The sequence below is a fragment of the Netta rufina genome (genome assembly GCF_964035555.1).
Source record: "Netta rufina genome assembly, chromosome: 2".
Lineage (NCBI taxonomy): Eukaryota > Metazoa > Chordata > Aves > Anseriformes > Anatidae > Netta > Netta rufina.
This window is the reverse complement of record NC_140124.1, coordinates 94,196,762-94,214,432: the sequence shown is the minus strand read 5'-3', so window position 1 is coordinate 94,214,432 and position 17,671 is coordinate 94,196,762. Positions and strand designations below refer to the sequence as shown.

General features: G+C 37.1%; 1 protein-coding gene across 1 annotated transcript in view; it reads left to right on the top strand.

Annotated features, from left to right (window-relative positions):
* The window catches only part of ANKS6 (ankyrin repeat and sterile alpha motif domain containing 6), a gene marked incomplete at its 5' end in the record, with an annotated part of 43,795 nt that extends 26,345 nt beyond the window's left edge, over positions 1 to 17,450 (top strand). Inside the window, 7 exons of the mRNA XM_084282723.1 lie at positions 350 to 519; positions 4,047 to 4,236; positions 5,645 to 5,761; positions 8,379 to 8,446; positions 9,688 to 9,804; positions 10,728 to 10,824; positions 17,324 to 17,450. Coding sequence (XP_084138849.1) covers positions 350 to 519; positions 4,047 to 4,236; positions 5,645 to 5,761; positions 8,379 to 8,446; positions 9,688 to 9,804; positions 10,728 to 10,824; positions 17,324 to 17,373 — 809 coding nt within the window. The 3' untranslated portion in view covers positions 17,374 to 17,450. The remainder of the gene's footprint in view (positions 1 to 349; positions 520 to 4,046; positions 4,237 to 5,644; positions 5,762 to 8,378; positions 8,447 to 9,687; positions 9,805 to 10,727; positions 10,825 to 17,323) is intronic.
* Positions 17,451 to 17,671: the final 221 nt, after the last annotated feature.

Genomic DNA, 17,671 nt, shown 5'->3' with positions numbered 1-17,671 from the left:
AAAAATATTTTTTAATTAAAAAACAAGGGGTAAACATTGTATCTGCCATTGTATTGTCTCTGTAAAGAGATATGGTGAGGCAATTCATGAAATATATCCAAGAGTATGAAAGTCAACTATGTACGTGCTTGTATAGGCGAGGCTGGGTCTTGGTTGAATTTTGTCTCCTTTGCTGACAGTTGCTGAACAGATCTGAGCCTTACTGTTCTTACATGTATTTATGTTCCCTTATTTAGTGCAGTCTGTTTTGAAGAGGAAGTGAGTGGTGAAGAAAGGCAAATTGAGGATTAACAGACTTTTAAAAGTGATGGTCTCCTTGACTCTGTGTTTGGTTTCTTTTTTTCCTTAGGTGGCAGTGCAGATAATGTTTTGTCTCAAATCGCAGCCCAGAGAAGAAAAGCAGCAGGCTTACCTGAACAGAAGCCCAGCCAACAGAATAGTCCAGTCCAGCCAACTCCTTCATCCACCCAGTCTGATTTGCAGTGTGCTCAAACTGTTGGCAATGGACATGTAGTAAAGGTACAGATGAATGCAATTTTTTCTACTTCTAAATTGATTTATTTTAATAGGCCATTCCTCAGTCATGGGTGATTCATAAATACAACTGCATGACATTGCACAGCCTAAAATGAATGAATAAGCTGCTACAGTAGTGGAAACTTTTCAGCTCTACAAACCTTCCTTCTCATTACAAATTCTCGAAAGGTCAGACATAATAAAATATGATTTTGGTTTATTATTATTTTCACTCTCTTTTAAAAGCAATAAAAGTAATACTTAGGGTAAATGTGTACTATGTTTCTTATGACTTCTTCCTATGGCCCTGACTGAGTCCAGCATTTTTACGTTATTTAATCCTGAGCTTTCCTCTGAAATGGTATAGCTAGTTTCCCTCCAAAGGCACAACCTGAGTGAAGAATGTGAGATTGTGTGTACTGGGATCTGTCCACCCCTAAAGTATGCATGTATTCATCCATGAGGTGTTATTTTCAAACAGTATGAGCGTTCAGTTCTCATAACCAAAGCCAGGTTTTGCTCATAAATGCAGGCTACATTATCTGTGCTGAATTTCATGTGAATTTCCTGAAATGGCTTTGCCCTCATGACCTGCCAGTTTATTTTTTTGTGTGTATACTTTGAAGCTAACAGCTGTATAGTGCAAAACTTTAAAGGGTAAAGATCAAAAATCTTTACTCTTCACAGAGACAAATTAGAGAGTAGCATCATAGCAGGAGATGTGGATTTCACTATAGTGAAATCTGTCTGTTGATTCACACGGGGAAAGTTTAAATTTCAGAGAGCAAGAGAAAGAAAGCAAGACTCAGGGTTTTAGTTCTAAATTCTGGTATTCTGCAAATGGTAGTATACATGACCAAGAGCAAAATTTCTTTTTTTTTTTTTTTTTTTTGCTTGTGGAATCTCCAAACAACCCTTTATTTTGTTTTGTGTTCTTTGCATTTGTTTGTGAAATTCTTCTTAGAGTTGTGCCTCAAGAAACAAAAATGGCCATAATACAAAATTACTACCTTTGCTATCTCATTCTGTGATGTCTTATATGGCAACAATAAACAAAATATATATTTAATAAGTTAAATTCGATGATAAATGAAGTTACAAAATAGTTTAGTGATTTAATAAGTGAAATTTCTGGCAAACAATGGTCAGACAAAGAAAAGTGTGCAACTGCCAGCATCAGAACAGTTTCCATGAACAGTCACGTTGTCTCTTATCTGTCAGCCTTGATTCTAAAGAGACTACAAGTCACTTTTCAAAGATGGGATTGGGAGCTACAACTCTGCTGGACCCCAGAAGCTATGGACTCATAATCTTTTCTCCCTTCTACCCGCATAAGTGCTCCCCAGGTTATAAATTATCTGTCTCTTTCTTTCCTGTAGACAAAGCTACTTCATTATCCTTTTCGCTCCTTAAAGTCTCCTCTACTGAACAGGTACCATGTGCTTTTCCTTTCAGAGGTGGTCTGACCAACATATTTCTAATTAAACTCCCAGCAGTTGCTCTCAGCTCATTTTAGCTTGGAAATAATTTCAGAAAGTTGGTATGCCCAAGAAACGTTATTACATTTTTTTCCCTGATTATATTAGCTGGCCTATTAAGAGAGAATACCTGTTCCTGTAACTTTTGAGCTGCAGATATTAGGACCTGTTATTACAGCAATGCTGCCAGTAAGAAGTTTAATTACTATTCCCACTCACAGTAGAAGACATTAAATAATAGGGGATAGAAAAGTAGAGAGCAGTGATGCCCTGTAAATCATCTTCTGGGAAGGCAGTTCATCATACTATTGATTTTTTTTTTTAAATAAAATTGATGCCTGTGTGTTGGAAAGGCAACAATTCTTTCAGTGCTCTTTGCTTAGATGTCTAGATGAAGTTCAGTCTATCCATTGATTTAAAAAAAAAAAAAAAAAAAAAAAAAAAAAAGGAATGAATGTGGATCTCTGTATAGATGTCCAGAAGATCATCTCAGACATGATACACAAACAAAAGTTTTCTGTTGGCAGTATGCGATTGCATAGGGATCCACACTGGCTGCCAAGAGTTTAAGCAAGCTACTTTGTGGTTGCAATAAACAGCTTAAGTGCTGGAAATTTAGCGCCCATATCCATCGTGGAAATGCTTGAGCCCTCCCGTTACGATCATGCTGTCTAAACTTGGAAATAACTGATCTAAAGAGTGCTGTGATGTTACACTGCTCCATTTTCAAAAGCTGTTCATGAGGGTATAGATTGTACAAGCCTTAAAGAAGAGAAGCAAAAGGCTGAGTAACAATTTACAGAGTGATTTAATTTACATAAATGCAGACAATGCACCAAAGAAGGAAGAACATTTTAAAACACAAATGTAAAATAATAGACTACAGAGAAATTTGGGAATGTATCAAGGGATAAAACATAAAAATGAGCTCACAGTGTTCTGCAGAAACCTCTCAAATCTGTATCATGCTTCTAGTCAAATGCAGGGACTGAGGACATAGTGCATTGTGGTGTAGAACAGAGTAATGGAAGAATGCTACAAACTTAAGTTAGTTTTATCTTTTTAATCTGTATCTTCTTGATTAACTAGAAATGCTCCCTTTATGCCACAGCACAGTAGCAAAACTTAGAGAGCCAGGAATCACATACGCTCTCTCCTTCTTGCCTTTTTACCTACTTCAGTGTTTTTCTTATGTCTATCTTATAGCATCCTGACTGACAAAAGTATTTTAAGTTAAACTGAATTCAGGAATCCAGGAGAAAATGATGTAGACTTCTCTTTAGGTCATATAGTGCAAACATCAAAATGTTTGAAGTGGTAGGTAGATCTAGGAATTTAGGATGTGAGTTACATTAACTATTCTTTGAAAAGACTGATGTACCTACATATGTTTGGTGTGTGTTTTTTTTTTTAAACTCATTTATAATTCACTAATTTTCCCATTTCCATGCCTCCACATTAATTAAGTATTTGTAAAATATTAATAAATTTGGAATCATTTAACTGATGTTAGGTAATATCAAGTTTACGTATTGATTGGAAACTTTCATTCCAGTGAAGCAAGGTGTTTAAGTGCACCTAAAACTTGGTTTATGCTTGCTACTTATTTCTGTTAATCTAACATGAAGTGTTACTTGAAAATATCATCTGATATACTTTGAGAAGCTTTAATTGAGAGTTTATTTGATTAAATTTCTCAATGAAAAAGACCTCTGTTCTGTTGACCTGAGTCAAAATAACTTCAGATTTTATCCAGAGTAGTTGTAATGCTTATATATGGAATTGTTTTATGCAAAATAATTTTCTTTTTCCAAAATTGCAGCCTTAATGCATGTGTTTGCCTTAATGAGTTTGAGGGACTAACTCTCCTAGGGACTGACTTAAGATATATTACTCCAATTATTTCAATATAGATCAAGCAGATACTTCTAGTTGTGAATATGTGCTCTGCAGAAATAATATGAATCATAAATAATATTGAAGCATCATATATAGGTAAACACCTTTTTTTCTACTTTTTTATTCATGAAATGATTATATCATTAACTATAGCAAAAACTGGAGATGAACAAAAGACCTCCATCTGGGACTTCATCTACATCTAAAAGCACATCACCAACTCTCACGCCTTCCCCATCACCCTCCCCGTCTCCTAAGGTTCACAACGTGGAGTCGTCTCTCTCTTCTTCTCACAGACAGGCCAAGAGCAATGGTTCCAGCAGTGGTACTATTACAGAAGATGGTGAGTAGGTCTCTGTAATTACATTTATCAAGAGCACATAGTGTTTAAAGCTGTAATTGTACTGGATTATTGTTTATCAGCATGAGAGTGAGAGTTGTTTTCTTTTTAGGAAAAAATACTTCAGTGTTTTCTGATTTGGGATTGACATTCCAGCAGTAGCTGCATCTATTTATCTTCCAAAAGCTGTGATCTCTTCCATTTAGAGGGAGATAATTACCATCTCAAAGCTAGCATAGAGCATGTAGGTAGACCACTCTTACAGCACATCCTTTCTCTCCCCTCTCCCTCTTTGTGGCTTAAATCCTGATTTTCCACTCTTTACTAAGGGTAGAAAACATATGTTCTCCAAATTTGAAGTGAAAAATATATTTTTAATAAATTTGGTGAAGCACATCGTTACAGAAATACAATTTTGTTTCATAACAATTCATAGGTACACGTATCTGCTTTTAAGAGCTGTATTGCTTTTTTTTTTGAATTGCAAAACGTAGCCTTATTTTGACCTTTCATTTTAGGTTACTACTTTTCCAGTGAGATCACTGCTTTTTAATTTGAAATTTTAGATCTAAATTACATTTATTTTAAAAAGTCCTCTCACCATATTGGAAACAGGATATCAATTACTTCATTTTTTTCCCCCTGTAAACATTTCAAAAAAGCAAGAAAAATAACATGACTCAGAATCTTTTAAATAAGAAATGTGGGTATCTTTTATCTAGTTTCTGCAAGAGGCACTTTTCCTATTTCTGGTGGGCTTTGTTTGTTTTTGCAAGTGTCAGGATTGATTTTTATTTTCGTTTATTTTAACTTTGTACTGGCACTGTACTTCCTTGTAGTTGACACTAAAAGGAGGTGGTATTTGACCCACTTTCTGTCCTCTTATCATGGCTTAGCTGTAACATATTGTACTGACTGCTGGAGAAAATCCTTTCACATTTTAGTGCCATTTTATAATGATGGCTTGATAACATAAGGGTTGTCAGTTTAGAAATACATAAAGGGAAGAGAACTGGTTCTTGGATAAGAAGGGGAATTCTCCAACCTATCAGCTGTTACACTCTCCCCTTGAGAAGCAGGGCTTTATGACTACACTGCTAGTGCCACGATACAGTGAGTTTCCTCTGTAGCAGAAGTATAGGTTGTCAGGAGCCTAAGTAGTTTGGGGTTCACTGTGCTTGTGACTTTCATGCTTGAGTGGTCCTTTAATTCAAGGGCTTTTCTTACTGTGAGTTTATTTAGGAGCAACAAGTCAGAAGCCCAGCAGTTATCAGTAGAGTAAGTTATGTAATGTTAAATTTCTTTTTATTTCAAGAAAATTTAAATTAATTTTCTAATTCATTTTCTCTGATCATCACTGTGAAGGACCAGTAGGCAGCGTGGTTCAGAAGTGCGCATGGTTTCTTTTTAGGCAATCAGGTGGTGGACCATCAACAGCTTTTCCCTATTCTGAGAACCAGTGATGTAGAGAATCATGAAAGAAGAAACCATGTGAGAGTAAAAGGAGGCTGTGAAAACTTGGAGAAAGGTAATCTTACCCTACTCCTATAGAATAGTACTAATAGTTGCTAAAAAGGAGTAATGTGGCAAAGCTCCCAGAACCTTTATAAAGACGTAGGTAGGGAGAGTAGGTATGGGTATAGGATAAGTGAAGCAAAGATCTTGTGAAAAAGCAGAAGTGAAACATTATGCCGTGCAGGATATATAAAAACAAAAATAAATGAGAGGATTCTGGGGTTGTTCAAACTTAGTGTATAATACAGGAAGAGGGAAAGAGGAAAAAAAAATCCTGAAAGGCCTACAGTTGAAAACGTTGTCTAAGTTTGTGAAAAGTATTAGAATTACAGTTTGTTTATCAAAGAATTGTAGAGTTGTTTGGGTTGGAAGGGACCTTAAAGATTAGCTATTTCCAACCCCCTGGTTATGAGAGTTGGCCGTCTTGGCTGCAAGCACTCACAGCTGGCTCATGTTGAGCTTTTCATCCACCAGAACCCACAAGTTCGTCTCTGGAGAGCTGCTCTCAGTGAGTTCTCCCAGTCTGTGCTCACATCTGGGATTGCCCCAGTCCAGGTGCAGCACCTTGCATAGACTTGTTGAACCTCATCAGGTTCATGTGGGCTAGCTTATGAAGTTTGTGCAAGTCCCTTTGGATGGCATCCCTGCCTTCTGTTGTATCAACTGCACCACACAGCTTGGTGTCATCTGCAAACCTGCTGAGGGTGCACTCGATCCCACTGTCTGTTGTTCATAAAGATATTAAACAATACCAGTTCCAGGACAGACCCTCTGAGGGACACCACTCATCACTGGCCTCTACTTGCACATAGAGTTGGCCACCACTCTCTGGGTGCGACCTGCAAGACGGTTCCTTACCTACTAAATGGTCCCTGCAATGGAGGGCAGCTCTTCTGCTCCTCTTGAGGTCTGTTTGGATGTAAGCTTCTGCATGGGGAGGTTGTGGCTCCTCCATCAGGGTTTCAGCCTCAGCCCAGCAGTTGTGGTGGATGGTCACCACATTGTTGTTTCAGTAGAAGGCTTCTTCCAGTTGCTCCCAGAATAGAAGAAAGTGACTGACCACTCTGTGATATCATTTATGACAGCAAATCTCAAGGTTTTAAAGATCCTGGAATTTTCTTCCAGCCTAAAATTTAAGCACAACAGTGTGCTGAAAAATGAGAAGGGTAGCCAAGCTAAGAAGAAAAAAAGTTGATAATATATCCGAGGGCTTCTAATCTAACTTTTATTTTGTTTCTTTAAGATGGTATTTTTCATCAAGCTGTGTGAAGTCCTCTCACTGCATTTTTACAGCTGGCTATCTTTTCCCATGGACTAACCTCAGTTAGGGTGCTAAAGCTTTTAGCCTGAAACCATGTCAACCCTTACAAATCATGTTAAGCATACCAAACAAATTGGCCTTGAGGTAAAAAGCCAAACTCTAGCAAAAATAAGACTCAGCTGGAGTTATCACTTCAGTTTTCTGTGAGCTTTTCTGTGTGAACAAGGAGGCTTCCAGAATGCTGAACAGAAAAATGTGTTCATCTCAAGATACCTGATGTCTTTTGAGAAGCTTAGAGAGTGAAATTCTCTTTCATGTTTCTACTGGGGGTGACAGAAATAGGACAGTCAAAAGTCAAAGAAGTGAAATAAACAAAAGCAAAATTGGGAGTGGAATGGTGATTATCTTTACAATAAATGTGAGTTTATATAGAGTATATTTAAAATCGTTTTGTGCTGTAATGTTTTCATTCATGTTCTTCATTTTGATTTTGATTCTCTCATTCAGTTGATCACTGGTGATACTGTCAGGGGTGAGGGGAAAATGTTAGTCAATTGTGACAGCAAAGTGATAAAAATAAACAGGATCCTGAAGTGAGAGAGGTACTGTGTAATTAAGAGAGTTAATGGCGGGTTGTTCTAAAACTGCAGTTGTCTTTTGACTGTCTAATGACATTTTAAATGTGTGTTAAGAATTGCTATCAGGTTCTCCAACTTCTAATTTTCGTGCTCTTTGAGACGAAACCCAATATCCAGTGCTGTTATCCTGGGAAAGTTAACTTATGGAACTTAAATTCTGCCCAAGCTTCATCTTAGCTGGAGTAAAGCTTTAATAGTGTGTTTAATACTGGATGCCAGGTACTTGAGGAGAAGAGGTTCAGGCATACCCTTGTTATATCAGGGTTTTGAATGAGTGACTGGGTGGTTGCTTGCATTACATCTTGCATTCCGGGATCATGATACAGAAATACCTCATTCAGTTCAGTGCCTGCTTGAGGAGTTTTCTGTATAGACTGCGTGATCTGGGTCAGCCATGTGGGGCCAAGCACCTGCATTTTAGACATGAAAATGCATAAGTTGCCCTCAGAGGTACATTTATTTAAGATCCTTTTTATGAGGAAGAAAAAAGGATGCAAAACAAAGAATTTTATCCTAGCAAAGTACAATTAGATAGAATTACAGTATATTGAAGTAGGTGAGAACACAACAATATTTTTACTTCTGATGCAGAGTAAATGTGATCGGGCTTTTGCTGTCATGTGTCATTGTGTGAAATGTATCATTTAATAATATAACCTTAGCGGTTCATTAGTGATCTCTTGAGAGATCAATAAAATTGATCTTTTCTGACCCTTGTTTTGTTTTTGCAGATGAGCTGACTGGCATCCTTAAAAAATTGTCACTTGAGAAATATCAACCTATTTTTGAGGAACAAGAGGTAATATAAAAAAAAAATATTCTAGAAAAGTATGGTGCAACACATATTGCATTAGAATTGTGATCCAAATTATCAACTTTGAAGTTGTAAAACAATTTTTGGCTGAAGGACCTTGAAACATGGATCAAGTGGTATTTCTAGAGTTCTCCAGGAAACTGCAAGTATCAGTGGTTTTTACAGCGAATTTACAATTTTTGTTATAGATCGATGCTTCAATTTTTTTTCCCCCTTTTTTTTTACATCCTGATTTCTCTCTTTCTGTCTGTATCCAATGGGCATAAAGATTTTATAGGACACACTGTATTGTTCCTGGAATCACAGCGGGAACCTCTCTTGCAGATGGAGAGCAGCAGGGTGCGAGTCACTGAGATGGCTGCTTTCTCTTATCTGCTGTGAATAAGCAGGAGATTTTTGGGAAAGCTAAGCATCACTGTAGATGAGACCCGTGACAGTGACTTGCCTGAAGGATGGAATTAAAAGACACATTACTGAAAATAAGCAAAAATAATTCATTACAGTGTTTAAGACATTATCAGATATGAGTAATACCTGTATGTTTGGTTGTTTGAAGGCAGAGGGCAGTGAATAGACATGTAACAGATTGCCACTGCTGTGGAGTTCAGGATTCAGCACTGTATAACAAATTCTTTAGCTGCTTCACAATGCACTGGGCTTATTATCCTTCCCCTGAGTGTTAGGGAAGGAATCATTTTGTAGAAACACTTCTGTGTGTGAAGTTTGTATCAATATGAAGTTTCAAATGTTTGTTTTTATCACAACTTTATGGATGTTTTGATATAGCATAAACTCATATATGAACAAACCCTAAGTTTTCCTCAGGAGACACTGGAAAAGTACACATAAGATTCTGAAAATTGAAAAATGCTTTTAAAAAGTAGAGAGAAAAACTGTTGTCTTATCCAACTAACTGCTACAGCAAGGAGAGGATTTTTTTTTTTGGAGACTATATTTTGTATTGACTGTGCTTTTCTAAAAACAATATAATCTAGAAATATTTAAAATCTGTTATCGTATTATCGTAATTAGCTGAATTATTAACAGCTGATTTAAAACCTAAGAGCACAGTGGAAAAGTGGGTACCGTTTGGTGCTGGTAAGTCATTAAACATTTTTGTTCTACAGTGTTTCCAGTGAGTTTATACAACTTATTAAAATAAAATCTGTCCTTCAATAATGAATCGGTGCTTAGATAAATACTATTTTTTGCTTCTTCATATGCAGGTGGATATGGAAGCTTTCCTTACTCTTACTGATGGCGATCTGAAAGAGCTGGGTATTAAAACTGATGGATCAAGGCAGCAAATTCTGGCAGCTATTTCTGAACTGAATGCAGGAAAGGTTCGTTTTGAAGTACTGTGCTTAGTAAACTAATTCAAGGTTTGGTTGTATTGTTAATTCAACATATATTTGAAAATGCAGTTGCAGATGTTAGATAGAAAAGCTAAACAAATGTTTTCCAAACAAAACATTTAACATATTTGGTTAGTTAAAAGCACATTGCTTTGTGGTACTCCCTGTTCTTTCACTAACTCTTTCCTAGTTCAGTAACTGTACAGTTCTTTTGCAGAGCATTGACAATCGTATGAGAAGCTAACTCTAACACGAACATTGGTCCTGTCACAGTTAGTGAATGTTGATTTCAGTGGCACTAAAAAGAATATAATGAAAAAGGTCTCCTTTTTGATTTTTTTTTGTGACTATATAAATAGCACTTATCTGATTCTCTATATTTTTGAAGCCATTTAATTTTATATTCACGGTTACTAATTTGAGGAATAGTGTAGAGTAAGGAATATTTGCATCAGAGAGAGATTATGGACCGGAGCATCTCTTTAATTACACCTGCTGACACTGCTCAGCTGCTTTTTAAGTTTCAAGGTTTATTTTCTCTCTATGATACTGGAAACTCAAATAAACAAAACATAAAGATAATTCCACCAAGTTAAAATTAAAAGCAACAGGTGATAAGACTGAAAAACAAAACAAAACAAACAAAAAAAACCTGGGGAGGTGTATGATGTTCCATGCTTTATAGCCATGGAGAATATCCTGAAAATGCTTCTACTGCTGTAGAAGCAGTTTCAGGAAGATGACTACAAGGCTTTCTACATATCTGGGAGGTAAGGATTTGTTGTTCTTCCTAGTAGTGCACTGTGACTCTCTGGGCATAGAAACGCATATTTTCATATCTTTTTATGAACTCATGATAAATTAATTTGTAAAACAGAAATACTTCATTTTAATTTATTTTTCTTTCACAGGGACGAGAGAGACAGATTTTACAAGAAACTATACACAACTTCCACTCTTCCTTTGAGAGTAGTGTTAGTAACACACGACCTCCTGGTCATTCCCAAAGTAAGTAGCACCCGACGTTAATTGAACAATATATGAGTGCTTCTAATTAATAATAGCTAGAGGACAGAATGTGACAAACGAGCTAGGGAACCACTATCTGGGTTAAAGGTTGATGCATGTCCATCTCTTTTGCTGAGACTGTAGAGAAGATTTCAAGGTAAAGAAGTATCTGGAAGATTTTATGCACACATCAGCATTATCTGAAAGGAGAACAAGATAGTTGTTATGCATTTATTACTACTGAACACAGAAAATGGATATAAGTGTAGCAAACCGTAGTATATGATGAAGGGCAGCAGTGGGAGGTGAGTTTCTGTATGATACATAGTTTGCTTTTGCATACTGTTCATATCAGACAGTTTTCCTTGGTATGATCAAGTAGATTCAATATGATTGAGGTTTGCAATTTAGTATACTGGCTTAAATGGCTATCTTAATTATGTATTTGTGTGTGTATATATTTATTTTTTATATGTAATATTTTTGTATGATTACCTATAGTAATATATCTATAGTATAATATAGAAACACGTATAGTAATACAATACAGTAATACATCTATTCCAACCATCAATGTTAATTGCTAGCCACTGTTGGAGAAGACACTGCATTTTAAAATGTAGTATCCATAATCAAAATCTAGATCTATTATCAAAATGTATAGAAAGGTGTTCCTGACCCGCAATGAGTGAATACATTTACTACAGTCACACCTAAATATAAAAGCCTTAAACCCCTGCCCTACTAACCACCTGAGTCAAAGGCAGATAGATCTACATCTGTTACTGAAGACCATTCCTACCAGCATTTCTGGATCTGTGTTTGGGGAGGAACAAGAAAGCCATTGAATGGCCTTGAGAAATTTACCTTCTTAGGTACTTACTTTCCTTCAGCTGCTTATTTTGAGGTTTGCATCCACGCACACAATTGCTCCACTCGTTTAGTGGTTATGGTAAATAACATTTGAGCAATTGTATGCTTTGGTAGGCCTAAATAATGAGTGTCAGTCCCAGTTGTTCCAGTCTCAATCAGCTGAATGTCACTAGATCTGTGAAAGCAGGTGCAAACTGTAGGTCTCACTGCTGTCTTGGTGAAAACTGGGCATTGCTGGGGTAGTTAGGCTACTTTCTTCTCTGTAGTCTGCTTGGCTGAAAGCCACTGTCAGGTGTCACTGTATGCGTAGTGCAGCTTACTTCCCATTCTCAGAGCAGTCATCCTTGTGTGGGAACTTCTGGATGTTTCTTGATAACATTCCAGACTTGAAGAGCCTCTTCTGTAGGTACTGCTGGGTGAGCAGAAGCTGGTATTTGGGATTTGGTAACATGCTGCAGCGAACTGGAATTACTCAAGAGCTGAAGAAACATACAGATGTAACTTGTCTCCAAGCAACTTGTTGGTATCTTGAAGACAGCAGAAAAAAGTAATGGTGGTCCAGAGTTGGTTAGAACATCCTTTTGTATGAATTGAGGCACCACTTGCTCCTGCAGACCAATTGACAAGATGCTGCAAGGAGGCTCATCAGAGATCTAGCTTGTGGGTTTTTGTGTGTGAGAGCTTCATGAAGTAGATTTGGCTGAGAGACAGCAACAGAAGCACTAACAAAGGACGAGGAGGAAAAGTGCATGTAGATGAATGAAGTTTCTGCACCAGGTATGCTGCTTTTTATTGTAAAAAGTAGCAACGGGACCCTTATGCAATTTATGGAACTTGAAGTAATTTCCAGGAATGTATAATATTTTAGAACATATGAGCAGCTGTACTGAATCAGATCCAAGATTCATACAGCTGTGTTTGGCTATTTCATCTGGTCTTATTTGACATTTGTGTTGAGAGCTGCTTGCTTTCATTTGTTTTGAACTCTCAGTGTCTTTTGCTTCATCCTACCAGATCAGAAGATACAGTAGACAACTTGTTTCCTCTTCACTGCCTCCATGCCACTGATGGTTTTACAGATATCTGACATTATTCTTCAGTCATATATATATATATATATATATATTTTTTTTTTTTTTTCAGATTGAAGACTTTCATAGGCTGCTTAAGCATTCCCTTTGCTATAGTTGTTCTATCCTCATTTCATTTCCTACTATATCCTTTCAGACTTGAAGGTACCATAAAACATTCAAGATGTGGGCATGCCATTAATTTACACATGATACAGCCAGTGTTTTTCAGCTGTCTTCTCTGTTTTCAGTTCTCTTGCCCTTTCCTATTTTTTTCTAGTACTTGTTTTTTTTTGGCTACAATAGAGGACTGAATCAATTCTTATTGGAACACTGTGTGTTACAACCCAGATCATCTACTGAGTGTGAGCTCAGAGATTATCATTTTATGCCTTGCTTCATACTAGTTCATTTTTATCTTCATCAAGTTTTGTCTGCCACATTGTCTGGTCACTGATGTTTCATGAAGTCCTTTTTCCAGTTTTCTTTTTGCCTTTTTTTTTTTTTATTTACATGGATAACTTAAGAAAATGTGTTGCTTGAATCTACCTGCCTTTTTCCAAGTCATATGTCAAATACCCTGAGTCCTCGTGCAGATCTCTGTGAAATGGTGAATCTTTCCACCATGGAAAACTACTATTTACTCCCACCTTCTGTCCTCTGCTTTCTTGTTGCAGGAAGAACAGCCAAAGTCAAGACACACACCAATATGGTCAGATAATGCTCTCTCTTTATTACCCGAATAGCCTGACTTTTTTATAGCAAATTTAGCAGGGGTGGATAGTGTCTCACACAAGATTATTGGTCGAAAGCACTCAGACAAAACACCTGCAAGAAAACAACCCCACCTGCAAGACAACAACCCCCATGTGATTAGCAGTCACGTAGATCTTGTCCTTGAAGCCAGCTGCTGGCAACAATATTTTTAATTCTTCAGTTGGGTGATAAGGGAACATCGTTATGGCAACTCCTCATAGTCATCCTGGTAGCTTGGTTTGCTCAGCTGTAGCATGTCATGGCCTCCTTGCTGTTTCAAAAATTCCTCAGCACTTTCTAACCTGTTAGTTATCCATGCAAGATATGTTTTTACTCTGTGGCTTCTTCATTGTCTTAAGAACCAACCTTTGGCCTTGTGAAATAAAAATCCATGCATCAAGTGGATCTCTTTTGTCTATGAGATTGTTGGTACCTTCAAAGAATTCCATTAGGTTGATGAGGCAATTCTTTTCCACAAAATTTCAAATGTTCACTATTTCAATTCTTTGTCATAGTTCATACAAATCTGCCTCTTACTACTGTCATGTCTGTGGTCGAGGTTTCCCTGGATCCACTGGAACCCTTAGAAAGATGAGCATCAATTCTCATTTACCTGGCAATTTAAACAAGAACCTGCATTCGGAACTCAGCAGTTCAGCTGCTTAGCCACTGAGTCCCTCTAGAACTTTTGGCTTAAGAGATTTGTTGTTACTTGCTTTGTGCTTTTGTTTTGTAACCTTTTTTTTTTTTTTTTTTTTTTTTTTAAACCAGTACTTCAGGTTAAGATACCTTGGAGTGAGTCCCACATAAAGAAGGCTTCTGAAACGGAAACCTTCCCAAGCTTTTCCATTGTGTATACATATACCTTTTGTGATGTGAACTTAATTTCCTAGCTTTTATTACACTCTAATCATTGGATGGCATCGTGGCATCTGTGACAGGCTGCCTTATCTGATGTGTTTGAAAAATATGTGAAATTTTTATGGTTTTTGCATGGTCCATAACCACCAGTTTCTCTAGAAGTCTTCCTAGGAGCCTTTCTGGGCACTTTGTGTCTGAACACCATTAGCAAGAAAGCCATCTGATGATTCTCCCTTTCAGAAAGCCAGATGTAGCTCATAGGATAATAATATCCTGCTCTTCCAACTGTGTCAGTGTCACTGTTTCATACTTATTACTGTGATTTCCTCAGTATGTTGAGTAATTTTAAAAGCTCAGTACCTAAAATGAATTGGCTGCAAGTATAGCTTTGCCTTTATGAAGTTTCCAGCCTTTAGGGATGTAAAGAAGGTAATGAAATGAGATTTGAACGTACCCATAAGGCTCAGAAATGAAAAAGCAGGGGAAAAGAAACTTAATTTCTCACTTTCTAGAGATGTAGCTTATAATTCTGGGAAGTGTGCAGACTGACTACCATCACCAAACTCATGACTCTGTACAACTTCCCCACCCTTCCCACATCAGCAGCTACATTTTTCCAGTTAGCTGCAGTTCCCCAGAAAGCACCCCATTCCCAAAGCCTGGACTCAGCACCTCTACTGCTGCCACTGGGTTAGGAGCTCATCAGACCTGCTTCAAGATGTCAGGCAGCAGAAAAATAAAAACGTCTATGTGAACATTTCTGGGATGGAAAAGAGAAGAGCAGTAATTATTTACATTTACACTTCTAAGAAAGCATTAGAAGAATAAAAAAAAACAATAAGCAGAAGTAGTAAAAGCAATACCATCAGAAGTAAAGGCTTGATCATGTAACTAATTTCACACAACAGGCTTGTTTAGAGGAGATACTGCAGTTTATTGATATTTTTTGGCAGTTCAAACTCAATTGCTAGTTGGTTGTATCCTCAGCTACCTTCTGGTTGAGCAGCTCCTTCTGAGGTCATTGCTTCTGAACTCTATGATAGTCGCCACAAGAACTAGTAGAAAAGTTGTCAACTGTATGTTGGGTTTTGGCAGCTGAGCTACTTCAATTATAGTAAGGTTCACTGTGGGAAGAGAGATTACTTTGTATGTCAGGTTCTGTGTCACCCCTGGGGCTGGCAGTGAGATGATTCTCCTTTGCAGAAAACAATAGGCGTTGACATATATTTGTTTTCTGTCAGAAGGATATTGAGACTTAGCTGCTGCCAATGATACTAGGTTAGGCTGCATGTCCAGGCTGTGAGAGCTCCTTATTTAAATCATTGCCTGAACTGCATAAGACAAATGACTGCTCTACCTGTGCAGTGGCTACTGGACCCGTAAGCTGTTAGGATCTGGAGCGCTGCAGTTCTCCCTATTCTGAACAGGCAAAACAGAGCTTGCACGGAGAATGTTGCCTTTGTCGCTTTTTTAGGGGAAATTAATTGGTAACCTTCAGAAAATTGTGCTGATACGAACTAATTGCAAGTGTGAACATTGTGGAGTTTTTGATACTTTGGTAGTTTCCAAGGGGGAAAAAAAAATATATCTCGGAAAATTGCCAGTGTTCTAGTCACCCTGTTCCTGACAACAGGAACTACTGGGAAGATAGAACTTTTTTATAACCCAGTGAATGAACTGTGTCAAAAAAAGCCCTTGTAGAATTAGCTTGCTGCTTCATCTTTTAAATTTAGAGCCTTTCTTCATAGAACTTTGATTTCTTCCTGAAATGTAGAAGTAGGATTTCTTTACTAAAAGTAGAAATAAAATTCTGTGTGCTAGTTAAAACATTCATCTAAGGAAGTGTTAGATCTCATCTATGTGATTAAAATAAGTAAATAAAAATTGAAATAGTTCATGGAGTTCCTGTGTCTGAGTCTAAGACTTGTAACAGAATTTGTTACTACAAAAATGACATGCAAAAGCAAGTGATCATCCGAGGTTTATATTACAAAGGACAACAATTTTCTTCTTTTCCTAGGGCATTTTTAACCTCATTGTGTGGTAGAAAAAAAAATAGCTTGTTGAATATAACTGCCAGTTAGCTTAGTTCACCTGCTAATATCAAGTTTATTGAAACTTGGAAGTAAAAAAATAAATAAATAAATGAGCCTCATCACTTCCCATAGACTTCCAGCTGCCTTCCCTCACCTGAATGTAATGCTGTTCTCATAGGAGGCAGGAATTAAAGGGAATACCCTGATGTTGGGCAGTGGCACTGAACAAAGGGAGGATGTAGGTACTGGAAGAATAAGTTGAATGTTCTGCAGATACACGTTAGATAAAGAAAAACTATACCTATGGTGAAAAAGGAATACGGTGCCATTCAATCTGTGATTAATATTAATTTTTTGCAGTAATTCTGATCTTCCAGTTTCTCTTTATCTAATATTTTATGTTGCATATTGATACATACTTACATATCTGCAGATAAAAATATATGTATTTAAAAAGATGTGACAATAAAGTTCAAGAGAGTGGGGAGTGATTTATGTATTTGCTTTGCACTTCTGAATTCAGAGTCATAAATATCAAATAGAAATTATCCAGAGAAGAGAGGTAGAGAGATGGTGGCAAAGTAAGACATAAGAGCAAAACCCGTACAGACTTGCAAATGGAAAGGTACAACTGAGAAAAGAGAGATACTGGAAAGGTTAATGGCAGCAGATGACCTTTTCGCCCTGGTTTTGATTTTTCATATGTTCTCCATACAGGAAAGGGCTTAGGATGAGTAAAGTGAATTACAGGGTCAAGTTTTAGGAGTCTGATATAACAACAAGATAAAGAAATACGAACCTGTTTGTGGTAATTGTGGAATTAGTCTGTCTTCTTCGAGTAAACCTGTGAGTCTTGCTGGCTGTAGGTTATCAGATTTTATTCTTATTTTTTTTCTTTTACAGCACCTGGCTGCTCTATAAAACCACAAGAAGCTGTTGCTACTAAGAGGTAGCTACTGGAAAAAAAAGGATTTTATTCTTACGGTGAAGTCTGGGATCTTGCTGATTCAATTCCAGTATAGAAATGAAAATTTGAAACGTTAGTCCTAACTGCACCTGTACAGAACTTTCTGAAGTAATATTGTTTATAATTCCAATGCCACAAAGCATCAAAGGAAGTAATAAAAAGATTGCTTCTGCAGTTCAGCTTACAAGTTGAATTGTTCAAGGCTTCATTGGTTTGGATTTGAGAAGAACAAAGAAAAGCAGGAAGAATGAATGGCCATATAAGATTCATGTTTTCATCCTACT